At 34.5% G+C, this 23872-nt stretch overlaps 1 protein-coding gene across 8 annotated transcripts in view; it reads left to right on the plus strand.

Moving 5' to 3' along the window:
- MAP3K7 (mitogen-activated protein kinase kinase kinase 7) overlaps positions 1-23872 on the plus strand; it is a 48838-nt gene that overhangs the window by 11845 nt on the left and 13121 nt on the right. For 2 of the 8 annotated variants that reach the window (XM_054628767.2, XM_054628762.2), the window contains exons 2-13: positions 273-383; positions 1995-2060; positions 2964-3009; positions 3673-3811; positions 5231-5355; positions 8909-9037; positions 11124-11254; positions 11671-11752; positions 12872-13023; positions 13632-13791; positions 16368-16448; positions 22680-22747. In XM_054628767.2, coding sequence (XP_054484742.1) covers positions 273-383; positions 1995-2060; positions 2964-3009; positions 3673-3811; positions 5231-5355; positions 8909-9037; positions 11124-11254; positions 11671-11752; positions 12872-13023; positions 13632-13791; positions 16368-16448; positions 22680-22747 — 1290 coding nt within the window. Of the gene's footprint in view, positions 1-272; positions 384-1994; positions 2061-2963; positions 3010-3672; positions 3812-5230; positions 5356-8908; positions 9038-11123; positions 11255-11670; positions 11753-12871; positions 13024-13631; positions 13792-16367; positions 16449-17778; positions 22476-22679; positions 22748-23872 lie in introns of those variants that run through there. The other 6 variants (XM_077174751.1, XM_054628764.2, XM_077174753.1 and 3 more) reach the window with 4 other exon arrangements.

Genomic DNA, 23872 nt, shown 5'->3' on the forward strand with positions numbered 1-23872 from the left:
ATTGAGATTATACTTTTCTGAGATACTGTCACCGCACATTAGTAATAAATTTTTTTGTATGTGTGTTTTCCAATTCTTGCCTAAATGATCTCTTGAGCAAGCTTAGCTAAGACTAGTTATGCTTTAATGGCATAGTATTCAATTCCTACTGCAAAACTCGAGCCTGTGTATCTTCAGTTTTCTAAATTAAATTTCTTTTCTCTTTGTGAAGTCCTGCACAGTGGATGAAACTGTTTTAAATTTTAACTCCAATGTTTTATATTTTGTTCTAGGTTGTTGGAAGAGGAGCCTTTGGTGTGGTCTGCAAGGCAAAATGGCGAGCTAAAGATGTAGCCATTAAACAGATAGAAAGTGAATCTGAAAGAAAAGCCTTCATTGTAGAGGTACAGTATGTTTGATGGAAAATATAAGGTTTGGTAGAGCTTGTTTCCTGAAATTCATGGGTGCACTCAGTGTACTAAAAGCTATGTCTTTATCACAAGAGAAATGCTGCCTGCAGTACCCAGTTCAGGTCTGGACCCTTGTCTTGCAGAACAGGAGACCTCTCAAAGCACATTGCAGCTCCTTTAGTTTGCTTCTCATAAAAGCTGAAAAGCAAGAGTGCGGGAGAGACAAGGGCACACAAGTAGGGAAATAACAGTTTTTAGATTCTGTCCCAGTGTGAAGTCAAGGTGCTGCTGGAATACCCACCAAAGCCTTGAAGCTGATTAACACTTCCAGGGGCCACAGCATAGGTTCTCCAGTACAATCAGGTTGATATTTTGAAACTGTTTCTGAGTTTTTTCAGCAGTTCTAATAATTTGATAACTTTTTTTTTCTTCTATGCAAGTACATTGCTACCTTAAAGAGAACACTGTTTTCATTCAATGTCTGCTTATTTAAAAATGTCTTGAGTAGTTCAAGTATACTGATAAACTTCCCAAGATACATAATATTTTCTAGACTCAAAAGCTTAATTTAAATTACATATATTGTGACATGCTGCTTAGTATTTATTCAGGTATAGCTTAAAATGTTCAGGATACATAAAACATGTTAAAAATAAAGCTTAAATTTAGAACTAACTCTAATAAAATGTGACACACTAAAGGGCTGAAAAAACATGTTTGTAGTAGGCTTTTCTGTAAATATTTATATGTTGTTCATTATGATGGAAAGTTTTTAAGGTTATTAATTTGAGTCTGTTTTAATGCTGAGTAAATACGATCAGTCTCCTGGGATTTTTGTGTTCAAAAGAGATCTGAGTAGATAATCCCAGAAATGCTTCAGTAATTACTGCTATTCGGGAAACCCTGCTCAGTGCAAGCATCAATGGAAATATTTCATTCTGATTTTTAGATCTTCTTAAGGAGAAGATCTAAAATATATAGAAAAAATAGCATTTGCTCCAAAGACAGCATAAAATACTTCAGCAGTCTGTGTACAGGGAAAAAAAAAATCCTTTTTGCTTGCTTCTACTGTGTACTAGTAAAAAAATAATGCAAAATAATGCAGTTGTCAGTACAAACAGTAATAGGTTCTTAGAACTATGTCATCCTAATATTGAATTATTTTATGGGGTTGTGGGCTTGGGGACTTTAGAACTTTTGTCCTCTATAAAACAGACAGTAATATTCTGATTTTTTTAATCTAATTGGACAATTTTTATGTAGTCCCAAAATTGAAGGCTTCAGGAAGAGCACCAAATCTATAGACATCATAGTTGCACAGTGCTTGTGTCTTGAGTGACTTTACTATAGCCTGACAAAAATACTTTCTTTAAATATAATTTCATGAAACTTCCTTTTAAAATACAGGTCCAGTTTGACACAAACCTGACTACATAAATTAAAACGCAAAGACCGACATAAATCTTGTAATTTGTGAAGTCACCATCTGGAGTTATGCAGACATAGAAAACTGTACTTGCTGTTGTGGTGTATTATTTATAGCTATGAAAATAAAGCATTAGCCTTTTTTTCCTGTGGTTTGAAGCTCTGTGATTTGTATTGCAGCTTCGACAGCTGTCACGGGTAAACCATCCCAATATTGTCAAGTTATATGGAGCCTGCCTAAACCCAGTAAGTTATAGCTTATGTCAGTATGACAAAAGGTAACTAGCTTAACATATGCAAGCATCAATGCACAGAACATGTATTTTATATTAAAAATGTATCTTTTATATATTTTTCCTGTTTTAGCCATAATAAGGAAATACACAGATATGTAGGTTGGTTGATATTTTCAGGTATTTGTTTTTCCTTTCTAATGCTATAAAAAAATAAATTCTTTCAAGAACACCCCAAATCTGTTTCTCATCACCAGTTATAGTTCAGTTTGAAAAAATGGTGTTTAGTGTATTGCATAATGTAATTACATTCATATCTACAATCCTATTAATTGCAAATCAGTACAAAAAAAATGCAGTATCAAGACATGACTGTGTCTTGTAAATCAGCTCCTATTTTCATACGTGTAATTTTCAGGATTTACCTGCTTTCTGCCACAGCTGCAAACAGTCTCACAAATTCTCTAAGCAGAAGAGAGGGTACTGTGACAGGACAGATGTATCCTTAGCTAATTCTTGTATGGACTATTTAATTGCTTAAAATAATGCTGCATCCCTTTTCTTTCTTTGTACTAGTGAAATTCTTCTGGCATAGTATTGAACAATTTTTTTTTGTAAGCCGCTAAAGGAATAAAGTAAAGGACAATGAATTGCAGTTGGAAAATAGTATTTCCTTTTTACGTCTGAGGAGGAGGGAGGTCATGCTTATATTTTCTAACTTCCAGTGAGAACTAAGAGTAAAACTGATTTTTCTTACATGTAAATACATACATTTCAAACTGACTATGTATTTTCCATTAGCTTGGGTATAGGGGCTTTTCAGTTGCTCTCAAAGAACTTCCCTTTCAGATTACAAAAGCTGTTTTCTGCCTCTGCATTGAAAATATGCCTATTTTTTGTCCCCTTCCCCCCAAAGGTGTGTCTTGTTATGGAGTATGCTGAAGGAGGTTCTCTATACAATGGTGAGTATCATTTCAGCTTCCTGGAGTTAAAGTGCTGGTATTAGGGCAAACATGTAAACTACAAGTTGTTTCATAAAAAGGAAATTCTATAGAGACCATTCTTGGAGCTATTGAGAAGCCACCTGAATGCAGTCCAGGGCAAACGGCTGGAGGTGGCCTGCTTTACCTGCTTGGTGGACTTCCAGAGATCACTCCCAACTATTATATGGTTCTTTGAAATTCTTAAAATAATTTTAAGGAGAAAGGAGTGTACCTTTTAAAACCTCTTTTCAGTTCGCTGGTTTGTTCTTGATAGCAGTTTCTTATATTTTATACAAGTAATGTAAGGCTTTCCAGTGGAACATCTGAAAACATTCTTCCTTAATTTGTAAATTCCCTGGGCATTTGTTTAACATAGACTTTACCAGGAATAGCTGAGAACAAGCAACACTTCTCACATTGAATTTTAACATAAATTATTATGGAAAATGTACTAAAAAAATGGGAAATATTTTGACATTTCTGTTATTTTAACAGTCTGCAGAAAGGTATTTTTGGTTCAGTAATGAGGTGTTGGTGATTACTTAGATTCCACAGAGCTTTCTGACTGGTATTTTGTTAACTTCATTGTATCTGTTGTAATATGCAATAAAGTTCTTTTTAGTTTGTGCCTTTGTTTTGCAGTGCTGCACGGTGCTGAACCTCTGCCTCATTATACTGCTGCACATGCCATGAGTTGGTGTTTACAATGTTCCCAAGGAGTGGCATATCTCCACAGTATGAAACCAAAGGCTCTAATTCACAGAGACCTGAAACCACCAAAGTAGGTTTAGAGTTCATTTTTCATATTTTCTTACAATTAGTATTTAAGATCACTTACAATAGTTTTATTGCATTTAAAAGAAATACCTTTAATTGGTACTAACTTTTAGATGTACTGTATTCCAAACGAAAGCTGTGCATATGAAACTTCAGTTGTAGAATGATGATTTATGATACAGAAAACTAACTGTATTCAGTTACTCTCTGTTCAACTGGAAAAATACCCTGCTCTTGCAGGGTACCTGTTGTCATCTTATTGCAGGGGTTCTATACTGTTGTCTCCTTATCACAAAAGTTTCATACCTTCTTGGTGTTTTCTTGTGGGCTGTTCCTCTGAGCACTGATTCTTCTTCACAAAGCATCCAACTGACTCCAGTTCCCCTCTCAGTAACCCAACCCACTCTTTTATAGCACTCTTCTTCTCATTGGTTACAGCTGTGGCCTGTTAAAGTCAGGCCTGTTCCTAATCTTTGATAATTGGCCCAGCTGCAACTCCTAAGGGGTAAGATTACTTTCTACACTATCTTTTATTTTCTTATATTCTCTCCCCCTACAGGTATCCATCATGGAAGAGGATTTTATTAGGAATAGGGCTTCTAATCAGAGGCATTTAAAATCTTCCTGTTTTGGAATGGTTGTGTTGTTCAATAAGAGAACATTGTGGCGGGGTTGATTGGTTCTAATGTCATATTTAATCTGTTGCATTAGAGCTCTTTTGCCACATGGCCATCCTCCTTTATCCCCTCCTTCTGCTTGTTCCACTACCCCTGCCAGAAGCTCCCATCACTTTCCACCAAAACAAAATTTAATAGTTTCCTACCCAGTCAGTTTGTTATCCAGCTCATTTTACAGCTTGAGATCTGGCTCCACAGATTAGATAGAAACAGATATTTGAGGATCAGCAGAATCATCCCTTTTTGGTGGTAATCTGCAGTTATTACCAGATAAAATTATAACATGAAGCCACAATTTAAATCTTTAGTCCTTTCTTGTATTCCCCACTTTTGATTTAGAGAGTTCACATGTAGCTTCAAGTGCTTCCATTTAAATAAATAGCTACATTGATTGACATTTGTGGGAGTCTTGATTGTTCTTCTTTTGGTAAAATTGTTACAGCATTTGTTGGTTTTCAGCCCCTGGCATCTGAAAGTCTACTTTTGTCAGTATATACTTAGTCGTTTACTATGGCTAAAGATATTTATTTAAGATCTAGTATATAGAAATAATAATAAATTACATCATATATTGGGTTACTTTAAAATATGTAATGTGTTCACATTAGACACAAATGACCTTCTTTATTTCCCAGATTATAAAACAAAGCCCTGAGATACAAAGCCTAAGATATTCACCTATATTAGAATGATAGTTGTTGGATTAAAAAAAAAAGTGGTTTAATATCCTTTTTCTTCTTTGACAGTTTACTCTTGGTAGCTGGGGGGACAGTTCTAAAAATCTGTGACTTTGGTACAGCCTGTGATATTCAAACACACATGACCAACAACAAAGGAAGTGCTGCTTGGATGGCACCTGAAGTTTTTGAAGGTAATAAAACTTCAGTGTTAATATTACATTTTCTTTATAGGGATGCAACTGTGAATTAATGTGGTGTAAGAATAAGAGCATCATATAGTCTTTAAAATAAAGTTTACTAAAGTTGAGGTAACAACTGAAAGAGTTTTGGCAGAAGTCTAACATTTTTTTAAAAATCTCTACAAGTGTATATTGTCAAATAATTGTGCATAGGTTTGAAGAACAGCACTGAACGAATTCTCTCATGTTATTATTAGATATTTATTTACATGAAGATGTAGAACCTTTATTTGTCATTGCTGAGATTTACATAAGGTGTACCTTTAGACAGCAGCAGTTCCTTATTTTGTTAGTCAGTAAAATACAGCCAGAGGGCTCTTTCCCCACAGTTTTGCTGTTTCTAAGATTCTTAAATCATTTCAAACTCTTCTGTCATTTAAATACACTGTCACTACTTTCACTCCCTACTCTGATTAGCTTTTAACTTTAGAATTTCCCTGTTCGAGTCTAAATTGAACATAATTGCTTTCTTTTTTCATCCCCCACTTTCTTGTAACTCCCATCTTCATCTGCTTTTTGTGTAATCTAGAGATTTGATGTACTTCCTCTTTCCTACATACTGAGGAATTTGTTAATACCACTTAATTTGGTTATGTAGAAAAACAAGCTATTTCTTGGAGTGTAATTGGGGAAGACTGATGATACTTGATAATTAGATACCTATAATTGCTGCATTATTATCATAGAAATAAACCCATAGATATTAAATTGCAGACTAAACACCTTTTAATCTCTCTGTACCTTAATTATCAATGCAATTTAGCAATGGTCTGGAAGAGTCACCCTCCTGCTTTAGGAAGCAGGTGTTCTTGATTTGATATATTTGGCAAGTGACAATGTGCAGCAGTGGTTTCCCAGATTCTGGATCCAGGTGACCTCTTTTCTTTTTACTGTCCTTATTCCAGAGACTGTCCATATACAGTTTTAGAATTCCTCCCAAACATCACCTTTGGAACTTACGTTCTGAAGGTACCATTTTCTTCCACATATTGCTTAGAGTACCAACTGGAGGATTATTTGTTTCACTCAGATGCCTGAAAATTTTCCATTATGTCATTTTATATTCAAGCACTTCCTCTGTTTTTTTAGCCAGGACTGCTTCTTTTCTTAACACTTGTTTTCTATTAAATTAAATTGTATAAATAGGAGATTTCTTTTCTTTTAGAAATAAGCAATTGAACAATCAGTGTTAAAGATAGACTTTTTTTTCATAAAAAATCTTAATATAAAATGAATATAAATAAGTGTATTGTAGTAGGGATTTGCAGTTCATATCCTAGTTCCTCTAGTGTATGAATCCAGCAAGGTAGAAAGAAACTTTGTATTGCAGTTATTGCTGGACAGCGCAAGAAGCCTTCAGTTTACAGTTGTTTTCATGTGCTTTTAACTGAAAGCATTTACTGATAAATAGACAAATCATTATAAAAACACAAATATCAAGGAGAGGAAAGAATCTAGTATGATGCATCTTCTACAATGCAGCATATCAAATTACTCTTAGAACAGTCATTAAACTACTAAAAATAACCACTTTAAATGGCAAAATTATTAAAAATTTCTTTGCTTGTGTTACTCCAGCAGAATTCAACAATGGAATAAAGGCAATATTAATTTGATGCTGTTCTAGTACAAGGTTTCTAGGTGAGAACAATAAATGCATGAAAAGCATCTGTTGCAGAACATGTTGCTTAGTGAACTAGTTACTGTAATATTAAGAATTTTTCCCCCATTTTAAACCTAAGGCTTTAGGGCATTTCAAGCCTTGTACAAATCAAATAATCTAAATAAAAACAATATGCTATAGATCAGGATGAAATGAAAGAGAGCAATTCTGATATAAGAACTCCCATTAGAAGAAACTGTTTTAAAAAAAAATTAAATTGCTTTGGGATATAAGGAAACAATACAGAATACTTTCTCACCTCTTTTGGACTCTCACTTTTCAGAATTAGTCCAAGACTTCTCAGCCATAAAGTAGAATTCCGTTGCTCAAATAGGGGAATAGTACTACTTTAGTTTTATAGGCTGTGTGTTACAGAAGTTCTGTGACTGCATAGATGAGACTGTTTTGCTTTCCTTAGTGATCTGCAATTGTTTACATGACTTTTTTTCCCCAACATTTTTGAAAATAAGCTGACTGATAAAGCTGACTTTTTCTTCTTCGTACCTTTTGAACTCATTAGCCACATTCAGCTACTTTGATACAGATGTCAAGAGTTTTTGAGATCCACATTCTTAAAGAGTTTTGTAAAGTCCAAATTAGTGCCTTCACTTAAAGAGGGCTTGTGGTTCATGCTGCAGTCTGTTTCTTGTGTTTGCCTTGCAAACTGGCTGGACTGGAACTGACCAGAGAACGGGCTATTTGCCTTGCAGTTTGTCAGAGGTATGGGGGCAGAGGAAGTTGGCTCACAGGTAGTGGATGGAGCCTGTTGCAATTATTGCTGTATGGTGGGTATTCACATGGAACTTGACTTCTTTAATTCCACTGTTACTGAAATGATTAGTCTGAATAATGCTTTCTGATTAGGTATAAACAAAAAAAATATTTTGGCCACTATATGCCAATTTTAATGCTTGTTTGAAGATAGGTGAGCAAATCTACTATAATTCATATTCACACATATATAGTCTCATGTCATTAGCCATTCACATTTCTTATTAGCATTTGCATGAGTTATGGTTGCAAAGCATACATTCTTTCTTTGTGGCCTCTGAACATCTTTATTTATTATTCTATATCCCCAACCTGTCTTCAGCGCCTTAGGAGTCTTAGAAATATTGAATTTATGGTCAAAGAATTTTAATTAAGTAATGACATTACAAAAAGAATAAGAATAATAAACAAGGAGGAAATAAGATGGTGAGGAATTGAGGACTCTCCTGTTTTGTTCATGTGGTAACTTAGTTGTTCTTCTGAAGACCTGTAATTAATTAAGAGGAATGGATATGAGAGATGTTATTGGCTGGCATATTGTGACTAAGGTGGGAAGTGAATTGAAGAATATTTAGAGGAAGCAAACATAATCGATTAAACCCTGAATGCAAGAGATTTTTAAAACCTAATAAATTCCAGTTTATATCATATAAGAAAAGTGATGCATTTTAGCATTTCAAGATGACTCCAAATGAAAAGGATTGATTCCCAGAGAGGGGCATTCTTAACAGTCATACTGTCAAGTGATTTCAGATTTAAGTTAGCATAAATCAGTCAGCTTTAGAAAACTGTTTTTTCTCAGCAAGCTAAATGTGAGTGAAAGTAAGTATGTAAAGCTATTTATTTATTTATTTATTGGAGCAAGCTGCCCAGGGGAGTGGTGGAGTCAGCATCCCTGGAAGCATTGAAGAAGTGACTCAGCATGACACTTAGTGCTGTGGTTTAGTGAAAGGTTGGATTCAGTGATCTTGGAGATCTTTTCCCGCCTGATTTTATGATCTGCTCAAACTATATTTCTTTTTGACGTGTTACATAGAAAAGAGTCAAATTATATTGATGGCTTTCTTCCAGGTAGCAATTACAGTGAAAAATGTGACGTTTTCAGTTGGGGTATTATTCTCTGGGAGGTAATCACCCGTAGGAAACCTTTTGATGAGATTGGTGGTCCAGCTTTCCGGATAATGTGGGCAGTTCACAATGGTGAGTTGAAAATACTTTATTGCATTTGAAGTTGTGTATATAACCTATAAATTTGCTAAACATTCTTAATGTACAGCTTTAAATTACTAGTGTTTCCATTTTGTGCTTCATTGAATATGCATTTTTGTCACAAAGACTAAACAGCCACTTTGTGTCAGTGTAGGTTTTGAGTTACTTGGCTGCTACAGTGTTTGCTACAGTGTAACTGGTGTATGAACAAAGAAGGATAGAGAGTAATGCCCTCTTCATTACATCACTCCATTTTAAAAGTGATCTGAGAAAAACCTCTTACCTGGCTAAATGATGGTTTTGTTAGCTACATTTATTAGCTCCTTTTTTTTTTTTAAGTTGACGTCTACAAGAAATGTGTAACTTTAAGTAACTTAACCTGTGTTTATAAATCTTAGAAACTATGAAACCTCCTCCAGGAACATTAGGCATTAAAAACGTTATTTTTGTTTTTCATCTGTGGTGTTTTTGGGTTTGTTTTATTTTATTCCATTGTTTGAATGGTTTTACCTTTATGCCCAGGTACCTGCACTCATGGAGCAGCACTCTACTGTGCTAGGTGCTATGCAGAACAGATTTTCAGGAGCTTAGACTATGAACAGGACACAGTGGTTGTGTTCAAATGGACAGCTTTCTTTAAAGCTGTAATGTAGCATTGGTCAGTGTAGTAGAGTAGGCTGTAGTATCTTCAGGCTGGAAGTGTAACTTTTTTACTGCTGTGTTTTTAGGTACCATGACAAAACAATCTTTTCAGTAATAAAGTAATGATAGTGAAGTAGTTCAGTGAATATCTGCAAAGAGTTTCTGCCATTTGTGAGAGACAACATCAAGGCTAGCACCAACTTTTTGGAAGAAAAAATTTAACAAGCAATGAAGGCTGGTACTCTGCCTGAGTGTCATTGCTTCAGTAGTAAATGATAGAAGCATAGGTGAGCACAGGCATATCCTATTCAAAGAAGAGAATGGGGCAGACAGAGACAGAATCAATTAATATTATAGTCTTAATAATGCATATAGAGAAGTGTTTGCAAATGCCATTTTTGAATGAAGAATGAGATTCTCCAGTTTTTCAAGGACACTGGATGTTGAGATTAGGAGTGATATGTGCCTTGCATAAAAGCATTTACTGTAAAACTAAGTGTAAATCTAGTGCTAAATTAGGAAGCCTCAGTAAGGTGTGGGAGTATACCTTAAAATTCACTGTCTCTACCTACTTTTGCTTTAAAATTTTATCTTTATCTTTTTCCATTTTCTTTTTCCTTTTTCTTAAGAAGGGAAGTTAGTGTTAGTGCACTTCATCTCACTTAAAACTATTGTGGCATTCTTACTTCATGTATTACTTGTTCTGTTTAATATATTCTTAAATACTTATTTTCTTTGCAAACCATCACTGTGTCTCATATATCCAGCACAACTGTAATAAGAGGAGGAACTTGAAGCAAAAAACAGCTGAATAGTTATACAACAGTTGAAGTAAAATGTTATTAAAAATGAGTATAGACCATGAAAAAGTCACAGAAAATTGGTAGTTCCAGGGCCTGATAATTTTTCAGGATGTTCTTAGTAGCAGCTTTCAAAATCAGCTTTCAAAAATACTTTTAAGTCTTTTGGGTTTTTCAGTTTGTTTGTTTTGTTTTGTTGGTTTTTTATTTTGTTTTTGTTCATTTGGGGGGTTTTTTGTTTTGACATTTTTTTTCTTGTGAATACAGCATTAGGAACCAAAGACTGTTATTACTTGCTTTCTAATTTGTTCTAGAATTTTATTCTTGAGAAAGAAGTAACATGTCATTAGCCTTTGTAATATGCTGTATTTGGTCAGTCAGTGAATGTATTCAAACCTGTACAGAAGGAAAAGTTTAATTTTTTTCTACTGCTGCTGTGTAGTGCAAAGGAACTTTTCTTGTCAGTTTTTTGTTTGTAAGAGAGAAAACTAAGTACCAGCCAGTTCATCCAGATTACAATTAATTCTGCATTTTCCTTTATTTATATAGCAAAATACTGGAGCAAGATCAGACACTTTCAGTTGTTTTAGAGTCTGTTTAAAAAGTTTAAAGGTGTTTTATAATTTCCATTGCAGGTACTCGGCCACCACTGATCAAGAATTTACCTAAGCCAATTGAGAGTTTGATGACCCGTTGTTGGTCCAAGGATCCCTCCCAACGGCCATCCATGGAGGAAATTGTTAAAATAATGACACACTTGATGCGGGTAAATATTTTAATCATTTCTTAAACTATTAAGCTGGAAAATTGATGTACAAAAAGTATGCTTTTCATCACACTCCAAAGGTGGGCTTGCATGTTTTCTTTTGCCTCTCTGTTTTTGACAAAAATTACCAAGTTATTGAAGGGAAATAATTCATCTTATATACTTATATATATATATATGTATATATTTCCTCTTTGAAGGGGTATAGTAACTCATAATAGATTTGAGAAAATAAACAAAGTCATAGGTGTATCTAATGTATTACATTATTGAAAATAATTGCATTCATTTATCTTCTAAATAAATTATTATAAATGTAATATATAATTTACATTTGTAAATTATGAGGTACTATTTAAATAGTTTTAAAACAATTGTAATTACTTTTTAATTAAATAATTACTGGTTTTTCACAGTACTTTCCAGGAGCTGATGAACCTCTGCAATATCCTTGCCAGTATTCAGATGAAGGCCAAAGCAACTCTGCCACTAGCACAGGTACATTTGTATAAGTTAGAGAAAAAGAACAGCAGCATGAAATGATGCAGATAGATTGTAAAGCATGTTCTTACATTGATTTTGAACTCAAAATGGAAAATATGTCCAAAATCTTAAGCATCAGTAGACCCTATTTATTTTGTTAATACTTCATACTTAGTGTTCTCAGTCAAATGGTTTTGCTGAAGTGTACTTGTAATGAAGAAAAAGCTTATAATAAAAGCTGTCTCCAAATGCTCAGGTTTAATGTCTCCATTTTTTCCCCATGAATGTTGCTAGCAATTGACACTCTTTTACTCATATGTAATGTTTAGGAGTTGTCAATTTAAAATGTTTCACTATTCTTCACTATACAGTAAATACAGTAATTTAAGTGCAAGAAAAATGACTAGAAATTTTGGTGGATGGAACAAAATGTGGGCTAGACTTTCAGGTAGTTTTGCCCTCAAAGAAATCCTTTTTTTAATAATAGTAAAAAATCATTTAGTTTTCTCATTGCTTAGAGTACTTTTTTCCCACTTAAGTAGTTTTTCATTTTACATGTCTCCAGCTTCCTCTGCTTGATTAAATTATTTTCTATCACCAAAGAAATTGGTGCTATTTTGGATAAAGCTTCACTGACTACTTTGCAGCTTAGTGATCTTTATATTAAAAAAATCTTTGCAGCTTTAGCATTTCACTAACTTTAGTAGATTTTCCTCCACCTCTCAGCACACGATTTTAAGTGAATTTATCACGTCAAACCATGAATAGATATTGGCTGATATTTTTCAGGTGTTTGTGCTGCTCTGTAGTTAATGATGGTCTTTGTCATTAATTGTGAATGAGGTTGCTGCTGTGTTGTTAATATAATATAACAGCTACCCTAAAAATTTCAAAGAAAGGTAAAGATTTACTTCAGAATGTTATCATAGTATTTAGATACATATTCTTTTTTCACTGCTCTTGCTTCTTATACTAATTGATCTGTAGCAGTCTTGCTACTTGTCTTTCATTAAAAGTTTTTTAAAGTGTTGATTTAAGGGCAAGTTAGACATCTGAGAGCTTTGCTGTGAAGAGATGCACTTCAGTATTTTTAGTGGACATTCTCCAATGCTTTTCCTTGTTACTGGTTTCTAGGTTCATTCATGGACATCACTTCTACAAACACAAGTAACAAGAGCGATGCTAACATGGAGCCAAGTGACTTCCAAGGAGCTTCTACCAATGACACTATTAAACGTTTAGAATCAAAATTGGCACAGCAAATCAAAAATACAGCCAAGCAGCCGGTAAGCCAACAGGTGCAATTTTGAACCATAGTAACAAAATGGACATGTAGACATAAGTGTTGTGTCTGCTCTGAAACATGTGTCCTCATTCAAAATAGTACAAAATTGGATCCAGTTAGTTATAGGAGAAGAATATAAAAGAAAAGGGACAGAAAAATGTTGTATGGTGCCAAAAAGGTAAACTGGAAGGCTCTAATTTTAATCTAATAAATCCCTTTAAATACATCTCCAATGTATTCAAAGGTTTTTATTAGATTTAAAAAGTATGTTTGAAAATTGCTGCCTAATTTATAACCAAAATACTAGTATGACATGAATGGATTAAACATTTTAGGTGAATTTTGAAGTAGAATTAAAGTAGAATGCAAAAATACAAAGATACTCTTATTAAAATATTGGCCTAATTCTGCTGATTTTTTTATCTGTGTGAAGTTAGATTATTTTTAAAGCTGCAGATATTCCATTTGTAGATACCAATTATTGCCATTTATTGTGTTATGAATTTTAAATCTTGTCCCTTTGAAAATGCATATTGTAGAAACGTACTGGTGCATAATATGGAGGGGCTTGTGCAGAATTTTTTTTCACAAGGTGTGACTGTTAAACAGGGTGACCCTGGCCGTTTGAGTTTGCCCCCATCTCGTGGGAGCAGTGTTGAGAGCTTGTCAGATGTTCGCGCACGACCACCGTCCGCCCTTGTTTCCGGAGAAGCCAAAAGGATGAGCGCTGACATGTCTGAAATAGAAGCAAGAATAGCTTCCATCACAGGTAAAATTTAATGATGTCTGGGGAGTAAACTAAAGAACTGGAAAGAAATAAAGGAGGAAGGAAAACGTAAAACATGCATAGTCTTACAGAAAGTTGACAACAGTAGCTATATGAAAATACTTAAAAGTTTTCCTGTAGTCTTGATTGTCCTTTATTAATTGTGGGGGGAAAATGCCTTTATTTATGGTTATACACTCAGCAAGACTGAGTATTTTAATTGAGTATTTTAAAAGTTTTAGAAATTTTGTTGAATTAGATTTTTACCTTTTTTAAAAAAGCATTATGAGACTTCTAAATATCAGTCCTATTCCAAATGCGCAACTTTCTCCTTTTTATCTGAAATAGTGTTATTTCATCTCTGCTAGCGTAATTATTTATATAATAACATATTCTTCAGGGTTGTCTCTATAATACTTCTGAAATGAAAAGGTAGGTTTAAAGTTCATGTTCCCAAATAAGTTTAAAAATCCACTGTGACAGATTTCAAAATGAGAAACGTAATTAGATTTTATTCACCAGGTTAAGAAAGCATTGTTGTCTTTTGTTAAAAAAAAGCTACAGGTGTTTTGCCAGGTTTCCGTCAGATATAAACTGTCATCTCTAAACCTTAAATCTGTGAGAGAATTAGAATTTATCTGTAAGTATAAATACATAATATTATGGTGAAAGCAATCTTGATTCATCCCAGAAGAGCAAATTAATAAAAATGTGTACACTTGGCAAACACTTTCTTGTCTCTTTTCTTCATCAAAATACTGTTTGTTAATATATGTAAACTTCAGGTGTTAAGTTCCATATGTGAAAGTTTTTTGTGTTATGATATATAAGCACAGATTTAAATAATTAAGCAAAATTACTTTGGTTAGTTCAGGGTTATTTAGCTGTTTGAGTATTTTTATACCAATATTAAAATTAGGGTAGTCGAGTATCTGCAATTAATAAGAAATTACACATCCAAATTCTGGCTTTCTTGTGCACCATGGCTATTTCATTTTTGTTCTTCATTGTGTTATGGTTACTCCAGGATCTTGTTTTATTAAATACTGAGGTACTGAAATAATATTTATCTTGCCCTATTTTTTTTTTACTTTAATGTTTTTATTTTAAAGCCTTATTCCAAAATCTGTCTATTGTATTGTCAGTCTTTGACTGGATGACTGTGTAGCACATCTCACCCTGAATATCTATAAAGGTTTCTTAACACAGAAGGCAGCTGTGTACTTACCTGGTAATAACACTGTGCTGGTTTTATTTTAAAACATGTCAGGACTCACTTTCGTCGCTGACATTCTTAATGTAACTTTTTGACATTATCAGAGATAGCCTGGCCCTCCTTTGTAAGAGTTTTTAATTTTCCTAGTTTGTCTTCTTTAAGTACATTGCTCTGAAATTATAATTACTATTCAAAGTAATCTAAGGGCTTTTTGTTGGTTTTTTGTTATGACTGAAGGGTTTCTTTTTCTTGAAATAAATGTACATATTGAACATACTATTTTTGGTTTGGGGTTCTTTGGATAATTTTTGGGAAATCGCTTCATGCAGTAGTGGACTATGAGAAATGAGGTCAAGCACATCTGACCATAACTTTTTCAAAAAGAGGTGAAACAGCACTGTATTGGTTTCTTTTTTTAATCTTGTTAACCATGTGACAGAAATAATATGCTGTGAACCTGAACAAAATTGCACGCTGGGTGAGGATTGGGCTGTTGTTAAATCAAGTTGAAAATGATTTAATCTTGTTCCATCGTCCTCTGGATTAATTGTAAGAGTAAATCATGTAATGCACATCACCATTACTTACTGAAATGAGTATGCTACAATGTTCTACCTTTGGGAGATGCATTCAGATTTTTCTTCAAATAGGAACTATCTATCTTAAACTACAGAAGCGGTAAAATAAAAAAAAGTATTATTAGATTTTATTTCAAGGTGTATAATGTTTCTTGAACATTATTCAAAAATTTAAAAGCTGGTAGTTATATCCAGTTTTCAAAACAAAAAATCTTCACTGGAAGGATAAAAGAGTAACTTGCAGGAATGATTGTCAAATGTAGTAAAAGTAAATATTTTTTCAGAGATAGATGAGATTTTCTTTGAAAGGAGGTGATTTAAAGAATCAGAAGTACCTAGCTATTAGACTTTTTAATAAAATAGTTTGTGCCTAACACGAAAGAGAAAATGTTAGTTAAGTTCAGGCAATCAAGGTTTGTTTGTTTTTTTTTTTCTGAATGTATAGGTGAATTGAAATAATTTAATTTGTTTTCTGTTTGGATAATTACATTTGGTTTTCCCTTCTGTGTTGCCATGCTGCTTTCTGTGTTTGACTTTTGTGTTGCTAACTATAACTAATTACACTGTGTTGTAATGATGGCTAGTTCTGCATTTTTTGCTTTTTAACAGTTGCTTTACTATGTGTAAGCATGAGTGGAAGGCAATGCAGTTTATTCTGCATGACACATTTTTGCATGAACTCTAGTTTAACCAAATATATGAAAAATGCAGTATTAGGAATTTAATAATTTTGCTCTTGCCATTTTAGTGTTTTGCATGTGTATTGTATATGTGTATTTTTTCAGCCTATTCCAAGCCTAAACGAGGCCATCGTAAAACTGCTTCATTTGGCAACATTCTGGATGTCCCTGAGATCATCATACCAGGTATCGCAGACCAGGTGAACGGGTCAGTTGGTTAAGATGCCGGAATAATGATCAGACTGCTGAAATACTTCTTGCTCCAGTTGCTTTAGGACAGGCCCAGAAATTATCCTACTAAATTTTTCATAATGCTTCAGTAAAGAGGAGCATGATATTTTATTACAAACTTACTTTTATCAGTGAATTGTTCAATCTTCTAATCAAATTTATTTCTACTGATAAAGGACTTTTCCCCTTAAGATCTTGATGTTCAGAGTCTTCTTACAGAGGAAAACTGTATATGCAGTCTTGTATTACAGTACCTCATTTGGTGAAAATGGAACTAAGTTGAAAAATTCCTGTCTAGGTTATTGTTTTGCCCTGATCTTTGTTGTGTTTAGGCTCCCATTTTTAATCAGATCATAGTGGAAAAAAAACCCTAAGATAAATGATGTACAGAACTTTAAATCCATGTGATATTTGTGATTAAAACATTAACACTTAGTCTGTGTAATTCTTATATTTGAGTACACTTTTCTAGGGCTAAAATGTGTGTGCATGAGGTATTGCTGTTGTGTTTAAGTTAATGCCAACTAAAATTACTCGGAGAGGCTTTTGATAGGAAAAAAATTAATATAATCAGGCACCATGGATGGGAATATCATTTGGGAATTTAATGAATAATTCTCATGTATTCCAAGTCTTTTTTTAGTTAGTAGAATGACATTTTTCTTTCTTTCATTTCATACTTCTCAAAGCCTAAAAATAAGTATAATCAATCCCAAACTGTGATAGGCATACCATTAACAGTATGCAAGTCACTTCAGAGTGATATGTCAGAAGCAGAAAATGAGGAAATGTGAGTGAAAGTATCTAGGAATCCACTAAAAACCATGGCCCTCCTATTCTAAATTTCTGTCATCTGAGGAAGTTTCTTTGTAAATCTTGATATTGTTAGGTATTAAAAAGTTGAATGCGAAAGATAATTTCGTACAAACATTTCTTTCAGATAACTTTATTGAAGGTTACAGTAAAAATACAGAATATGAGAAAGTAGATTCCAAGGGGCAATAGCACCCATAAAAAAGCAAACCTCTTTGGCACTGAGGCTAACAAATTGGCAAAAACTTCACTAGAGTAGCTTTCCACTGTAACTATCAAGCAGTCCTGGCCTGCACTGACATAAATGAAATCCTGAGAAAGCAAGGAAAGCAAAAGTGAAGACATCTGTCCAGTTTCAGTGTTAACTCATGATGAGAGCCTGGTAAATAAGCTCTAGAAGCTAATGAGTGCCTCTTGTCTCCATACACTGTCTGTCCATAAAAACATTGAGGCTTCCAAGAAACTTTGAAACTTTTAGGCAATAATGAAGAAGTCAGTGAAATAAAATACAATGTTGTTTTCACAAAACAGATATTATTGTACCAGTCTATTGGTTTCTTAGTTAGGCAGAGGCAGTCATTAAAAATTCTTCACCTGGTCTATTTTAATTGAACTTGTCAGGATGGGAATTTCAAGAATTTGGAATACATGTGAAAGAAATAGAAACCTGTAGAAATAAAAAAGGTATAGGGTTGGAGCAAGCATATTAAGGAGTTTTCTCAAAATTTATTCCTAAAATATTTAAGTGAAATAAGTTTGAGTTAATGCTTTATCAGAAGCAACTATTTATTAAGAGGAGGATTAGAATATCACATAGGTAGGGAGAATTTTGCTGTGACTGAATAGAAATAGGGTAAAATCCAGGGTCATGCACTGACAACAATTTCTATTAATAAGGTGACATGGGATCATAGCACATGCATGCAGATTAATTCCAGGTAGTATGAGCCACGAATTTAATGTAGTTGTGAAAAACTGTGAAATCTTAAGGTGCATTTCCAGGAAAAATAAAGAAGCACTGACACTATTACTGGCCCTTGTTGAGTTTGAATCAGGAATTGAACATACTCTTCTGGTCAGCCATATGAAAGAAATATACATGCACTCAAATAATAATATGAAGAAGAGTTACTAGGATAGGAGGGGTATAGAGAGTATAAAAACAAATCTGAAAGCATGGCTTTTTTTAGCTCACAAAGTGAAAGCTGAGAATGAATAATTATTTTCTATAGATGAATCTGCTGCTAAAACCTAGGAAGAGATGACTACTTAAGCTAAAAGACAGTATTGGCACTACAGAAAAAATATGTAAATTGTCTGCAAATAAATCTGGGCTTTATATTGAAAACTTTCCGGTTGTCAGAACAGCTTTCCAGTAATAATCCCAAAGCTAGAAAAAATGATATTAATCATTACATGACAGAACATGATCATCTGCCCAGTAAACTAATTATATTCATCTGTATAGTTCTCACTTCTTTCCTTTCTTTACTCTTTCAGCACAAAGCTCTCAGTTCTGGCCTCTGAACACACTTTTCACTTTCTAGACCCCTAAGCTTCCAAGACCCCCAAACTGTCGCCACCATCTCAGTCCCACCCAGTTATGTTCCATGCTACTTCTGCCACAGACCCAGCTCCTGCAGAGTTCCCAGGGCACGTCCCTCGGTGGGGCGAGCAGCTCGTCCCTGTCCTTGGAGCCGCACAAGCGCCGGTCTGTGCTGCTGCCTGGAGTTGTGTTGAGCACATGGTAGAGCAGCTGCTGCCCAGAGAGGGGAAGCACCAGGCAGGCATGTTACCATGAGTCAGCTGCTTTGGGCAGGGCTATTTTGGAAGTATGAGTGCTACATCTGCTATCATTGGGGGTTTTCGTAATGCATTGCCTCAACTGCATTTCGTCCATGAACTGATTATGCTTCCAAGGTCGTAAAATACATACTTTATCAATTAAAGGTAAAATACTGTCAGAAGGGGAAGTTTTTAGAATATATTTGCTCTTCTTTCTAAATAAGTACTGTAAGAGTGAAGAGAGCTATTTGTTCATTTGAGATGTTATTTTGTGTTACTAGTTTACAAAACTTAAAAACTGAAAGATGGGTCAAAAAATTCCTCCTTTGTGTAACAGCTTAGCAAATGAGTTTGCAGTGGTGATATCCTGTAACCAGATAGCCTAGTGATGTATCAGTTGGTTTTTTTTTCATTTACAGTATGTATAGTACAGGTTATAAGCACCAACTTTATTTTTATATACATATTTATATATAAAAAATGAAAACCCTAATAAGTGCAAAAAGTTTAAGTATCCTTATGTTTCAAGAAACAAAAAAAATGAATTCTAGTTTGTATACTTTTTTTGTAGAAACCATTCATGCAGCATCTAGCAAATATACCTACAAGTACAGCCTTCTCTTCACTGGCAATGTTAGACATCTCGTGCATTTAGCATGTGTGCATTTGGCTTTGTAATTTTGTCATCTGAAACTGTGCCACAGCTTTACAATTTTTATAGCATTGACACTGCATAAATGATTACTCAAGATAGGAACATTTTGTAGAAGGTCTTTAGAAGGTGGATAGGAATTATGGATGCTGTAGATCTGTAGTTTTTCTTATCTACTTTTAAAATCAATGTATGCCAGAAATCCCACCCTTGTCTTCCCTTTATCAGGGAAGATCATTTAATTCTTCTGGAATTCAGATCAATGTTTTAACTTCTTCAGAATGTCTTATAGCAGTGTTGCAGTCACTAATCATCCAGCACTGTGAGAGAGGCTTGAGCCCTGTAGGTGTGTAAGGAAGAGAGAGGACAGTGAGTAAATAAGAAAGTGTAAAAGGAGATGCAAGTATCTGCTAAAGGGCAGGGAGAAGAGGTCATAGCTGGTCTGGATATTTGGCGGCTGGGTGGGGGCGGTGATCAAAAGCTTAATAAGTTGTACAATTTATTTTTGCCTAGAGTATGTGGGGCAGGACGTGATGGAAGTTTCCTGTTCCTTTAGAATTTAATTTTAGAAAATAAATAACACTATGTGAAATGGGTTGTCCTGAGGCCATGAAGTATATTTGTGACTTTTGCTTTTTAATCTTAAAATCCTGTAAACCACCAAAAGCCTGACACTGTGCATCAAGTTACTGTGGATTAACTTCTGTCCATGTGCAAATCTCTTAGTTTTATAATGAGGAAAAAATATTTTTAAATGGACATAGAGGTAAGAACAAGATCAAAACTGGGAGAGGAAAGCATAAAGTACCCATGAGCTTTTCAAATAAATATTTTTTGTTTTGTTGTACAGCGTATTTTTCAGTTGAAATTTGTCTTGAATCTGGAGCAATAAGTATTTGTGGATTTGTAGTCTGTTTCTGCCTTGTTGAAGCTATTTGCCAGATGTCTGCAGTATTATACTAATTAAAATGGCATTGCCTAGTTGAGCTTGCTCTTCCCTCATGCTACTAACTTGAAGATATTTCATTTAAAGGTGTTCATTTTTTACAACAGTAGTTTTGGCCCCTCTTTCCCTCCCACCCCTTCCCTTCCCGCAAGGCATTTTCTTTTCTTTCTTGCACCCCACCCTGATTATTTTAACATTTTGGCAGCCATGTTCTAATATTTCAGCAACACATGCGCTGGGTTCTTTAAATTCACAAATGTTGCTAATCTGAAATGAGAATTTCAGATATTTTTGCAAGCCTATTTCAGCTGAGCTAATTTTATAACAATGTTGTTGAATGAAATGTGCACATAATTTTGTATCAGTTGTGGGTGGATTGCACATATGTTGCATATTGAGATGAGCTGTGGGAGCCAGATGAAGTATCCACAGCACAGAATTCTATTAAATGTATAATCTTGTTTGTTAAACAATTGCATAGAGAAAAAGTTCACTGCAAATGAACAAGTTCAGACATTTTGACATAGATTTGTAATTCACAAGATCCCCATATGAAAGTATTAAACAAACTTAGCCGTTGTTGCTTAGGTAAGTATATACTTTCCCTGAATTTCAGAAGCAAAAGACCAAGACCACAGAACAGTTGCAATTCAAATCCGTTTGTAGTCAGAGCAAAAAGTATATTCTTTTTCGTTTTAGAATCCTGCTTGACTATCTTATAGGCTTGTTTCTTAAAGTACCTTCTATAAATTTTAAAATATCATGACAAATTGATAAAGTGACACTAAGCATTTTGTATTGCTGTTTCGTGGTAGTGTGCTCCTATGTGTAATAATACATATATTTAAAAAATTAAAGGCTTATTAAATTTATCAGTTAATATTAAATAGTCTTACATTTTTGTAGTAACTGTTGCAATTCAAAACATGTGTCAGGATAGGCTTGGAGTCGTGGGAATTATGCTGAATGAGAAGTATCTAAAAGGTCAGCAATGTGATGCCTTTTGCAGGGCTTTGAGTGAGCCGTGTTGGTGGCTGAGTGTGGGGCTGCTGGGCGAGGGGCTGCCATGGCTGCAGTACATGTTTCAGATGCTCCCTTCCAGTAGCAGAGTTACGTAATGCACAGAGTTAAGAGCAAGAATTTTGAGCATTGTCAGCTGTTACTCAGGACATTTTGGTGTTTCCTTTTGGACAGCTGACCTGCTCTCAAGAGATAATATAAACAATCACTGTAATAAAAATCAAAGTAGTCAGGGAGATTCTGTTGCATAATCTCCTTTTATTTTTAAGGAGATTTTGTTTCCTGAAAATGCCTTTGATTGCTTGTCAGTGCTAAAATTTAAACTGTTTTATGTAGCTGTCACTGGTGGATAATTGCGAACAGGTGGAAGGAGAAGAGGAAAAGATTACAGCATTGTGCTTCGTAGGTTGATGGTGAGATGTGATTTAGCTGAACGGTCCCCTTTTCACACTTCTCAGAGCATGAGAACAGGACATAGTTTCGTTCCCCTGAAGGAGACAGGAGAGCAGAAGGAAGCGCTTTCGCTTCTTGCTTTCCTTGAGGGGAGTGTCACGCAGGCAGGAGTCCTTGCTGTGTTCCTTGAGCAAGCCAAAGAGCAACAGGTTAAAGCTGGCAGCCTGTTATCTTTGTGGTTTAGCTTTTAGAAATCCCCATAACGTAACGCACTTGAAATAGATGTCGTCATCAGCTCCTGCCCCAAGTACTAAGCCTGACCAAATACATGTGACAGAAGATGGTGGAGTAGAGTGCAGCAGCTATTCATGTGGTAGGAGTGGTTATTGTATTAGGGTATACTTTTTGTTGACAGGCCAGCATGTTTTGAGTTAAAATTCTGCAGCTGTCTCTCCCCCTCTCTCACTTTGTCTCTGTGGATTTGTACAAATTCCAAGCTCCTCTGCAACAGTCGCACCCTTCTTATTTTGTTCTGAATATATTTCACTGGTTTGTTTTTGTTTTGTTTTTTTCCCAGCAGGAAACGGACAGCAGAGGCGCAGATCCATTCAAGATCTTAGTGTTGCTGGAACAGAGTCCAGTCAGGTAATGTCCTTCTCATCTCTTCTTTGCCTCTCAGTAAAGTCAGCACCAAATCTGTACTGGGGAACTGACCTGGAAATCTTCACCTTTGATGCTTTCATAGAAATGATGTGGAAGCTTGGCAGACTGTAGTGTTGTTTGTATTGCATTGAAATGAGATTCCATGAGGGTAGCTATGAATGAGCTCTAGATGAGAAGCATTTTCTGTATAGCTTATGCAGTATTTATCACTTTTATGTACACATGTTTTTTTGTGTACTGCTTAATTTGGCTGAGGGCACATGTTACACAGGAAAGCCTTTTCATCTTTCTGTATGTAGGAAACAATTGTAATTGCTACTTATTGTGTAAAACAGTTATATATAGACTCACTTTCTGCATGAAAATAAAAAGCATGTGCATCAGTATAATAAATGTTACTTATTATCAGTTTCTGAATTCTGAATAGTAAATTACAAGATATCTCTATTTCTTGTGAAAGATTTACAGCAGGGTGTTGTCAAAAAGTTTTGTTTTAAAAAAATACTATTTCAAAAGGATATTTTGTAATAACATCGCTATTTGACTGGTATTGTAAATGCCATGGAAACAGAGACAGTGGTATGCTACATAACATGCTCCTAGTTTCATTTCAGTTTTAAATGAGAAAAGTATAGCTAATACTTCATTCAGATGTGGTTATTTTGTATTTTTAATTGCTTCAACAATTTACAGAGGCTATTTGGTCCTTAGTGTGATTTGAGATTCCTACTATTATGTGAGTGTGGGATACTGGTGCTTAGCATATTGATCAGGTTAATCAGGTTTCCTTATTAAACAGCCTACTGCAATAATATAAAATGGGTGGTAATTCTTGGGGGGTATAATTATCAGGAAGATAACCTTTGATTTACCAGGAAGATAACCTTTGATTTTACTTTAATTCCATGGAGTATGATAGCCACAGAAACCTCATCAAGCCTGTAGGTATTAGCAAATTTACTGTGTACATTTACCAGAAAATAACAAGTCTACATAATATATTTTAATATCTTCAGAGAAGACAGGTTTAATAGAAAGAAATTAATCTGAAAAATTTAGGAACTTATTTAGCCTATTCATTTAATTGTAGAATTAAAATTATGCAAG

Source organism: Agelaius phoeniceus, chromosome 3 (genome assembly GCF_051311805.1).
Source record: "Agelaius phoeniceus isolate bAgePho1 chromosome 3, bAgePho1.hap1, whole genome shotgun sequence".
In the NCBI taxonomy this organism is placed as follows: Eukaryota; Metazoa; Chordata; class Aves; order Passeriformes; family Icteridae; genus Agelaius; species Agelaius phoeniceus.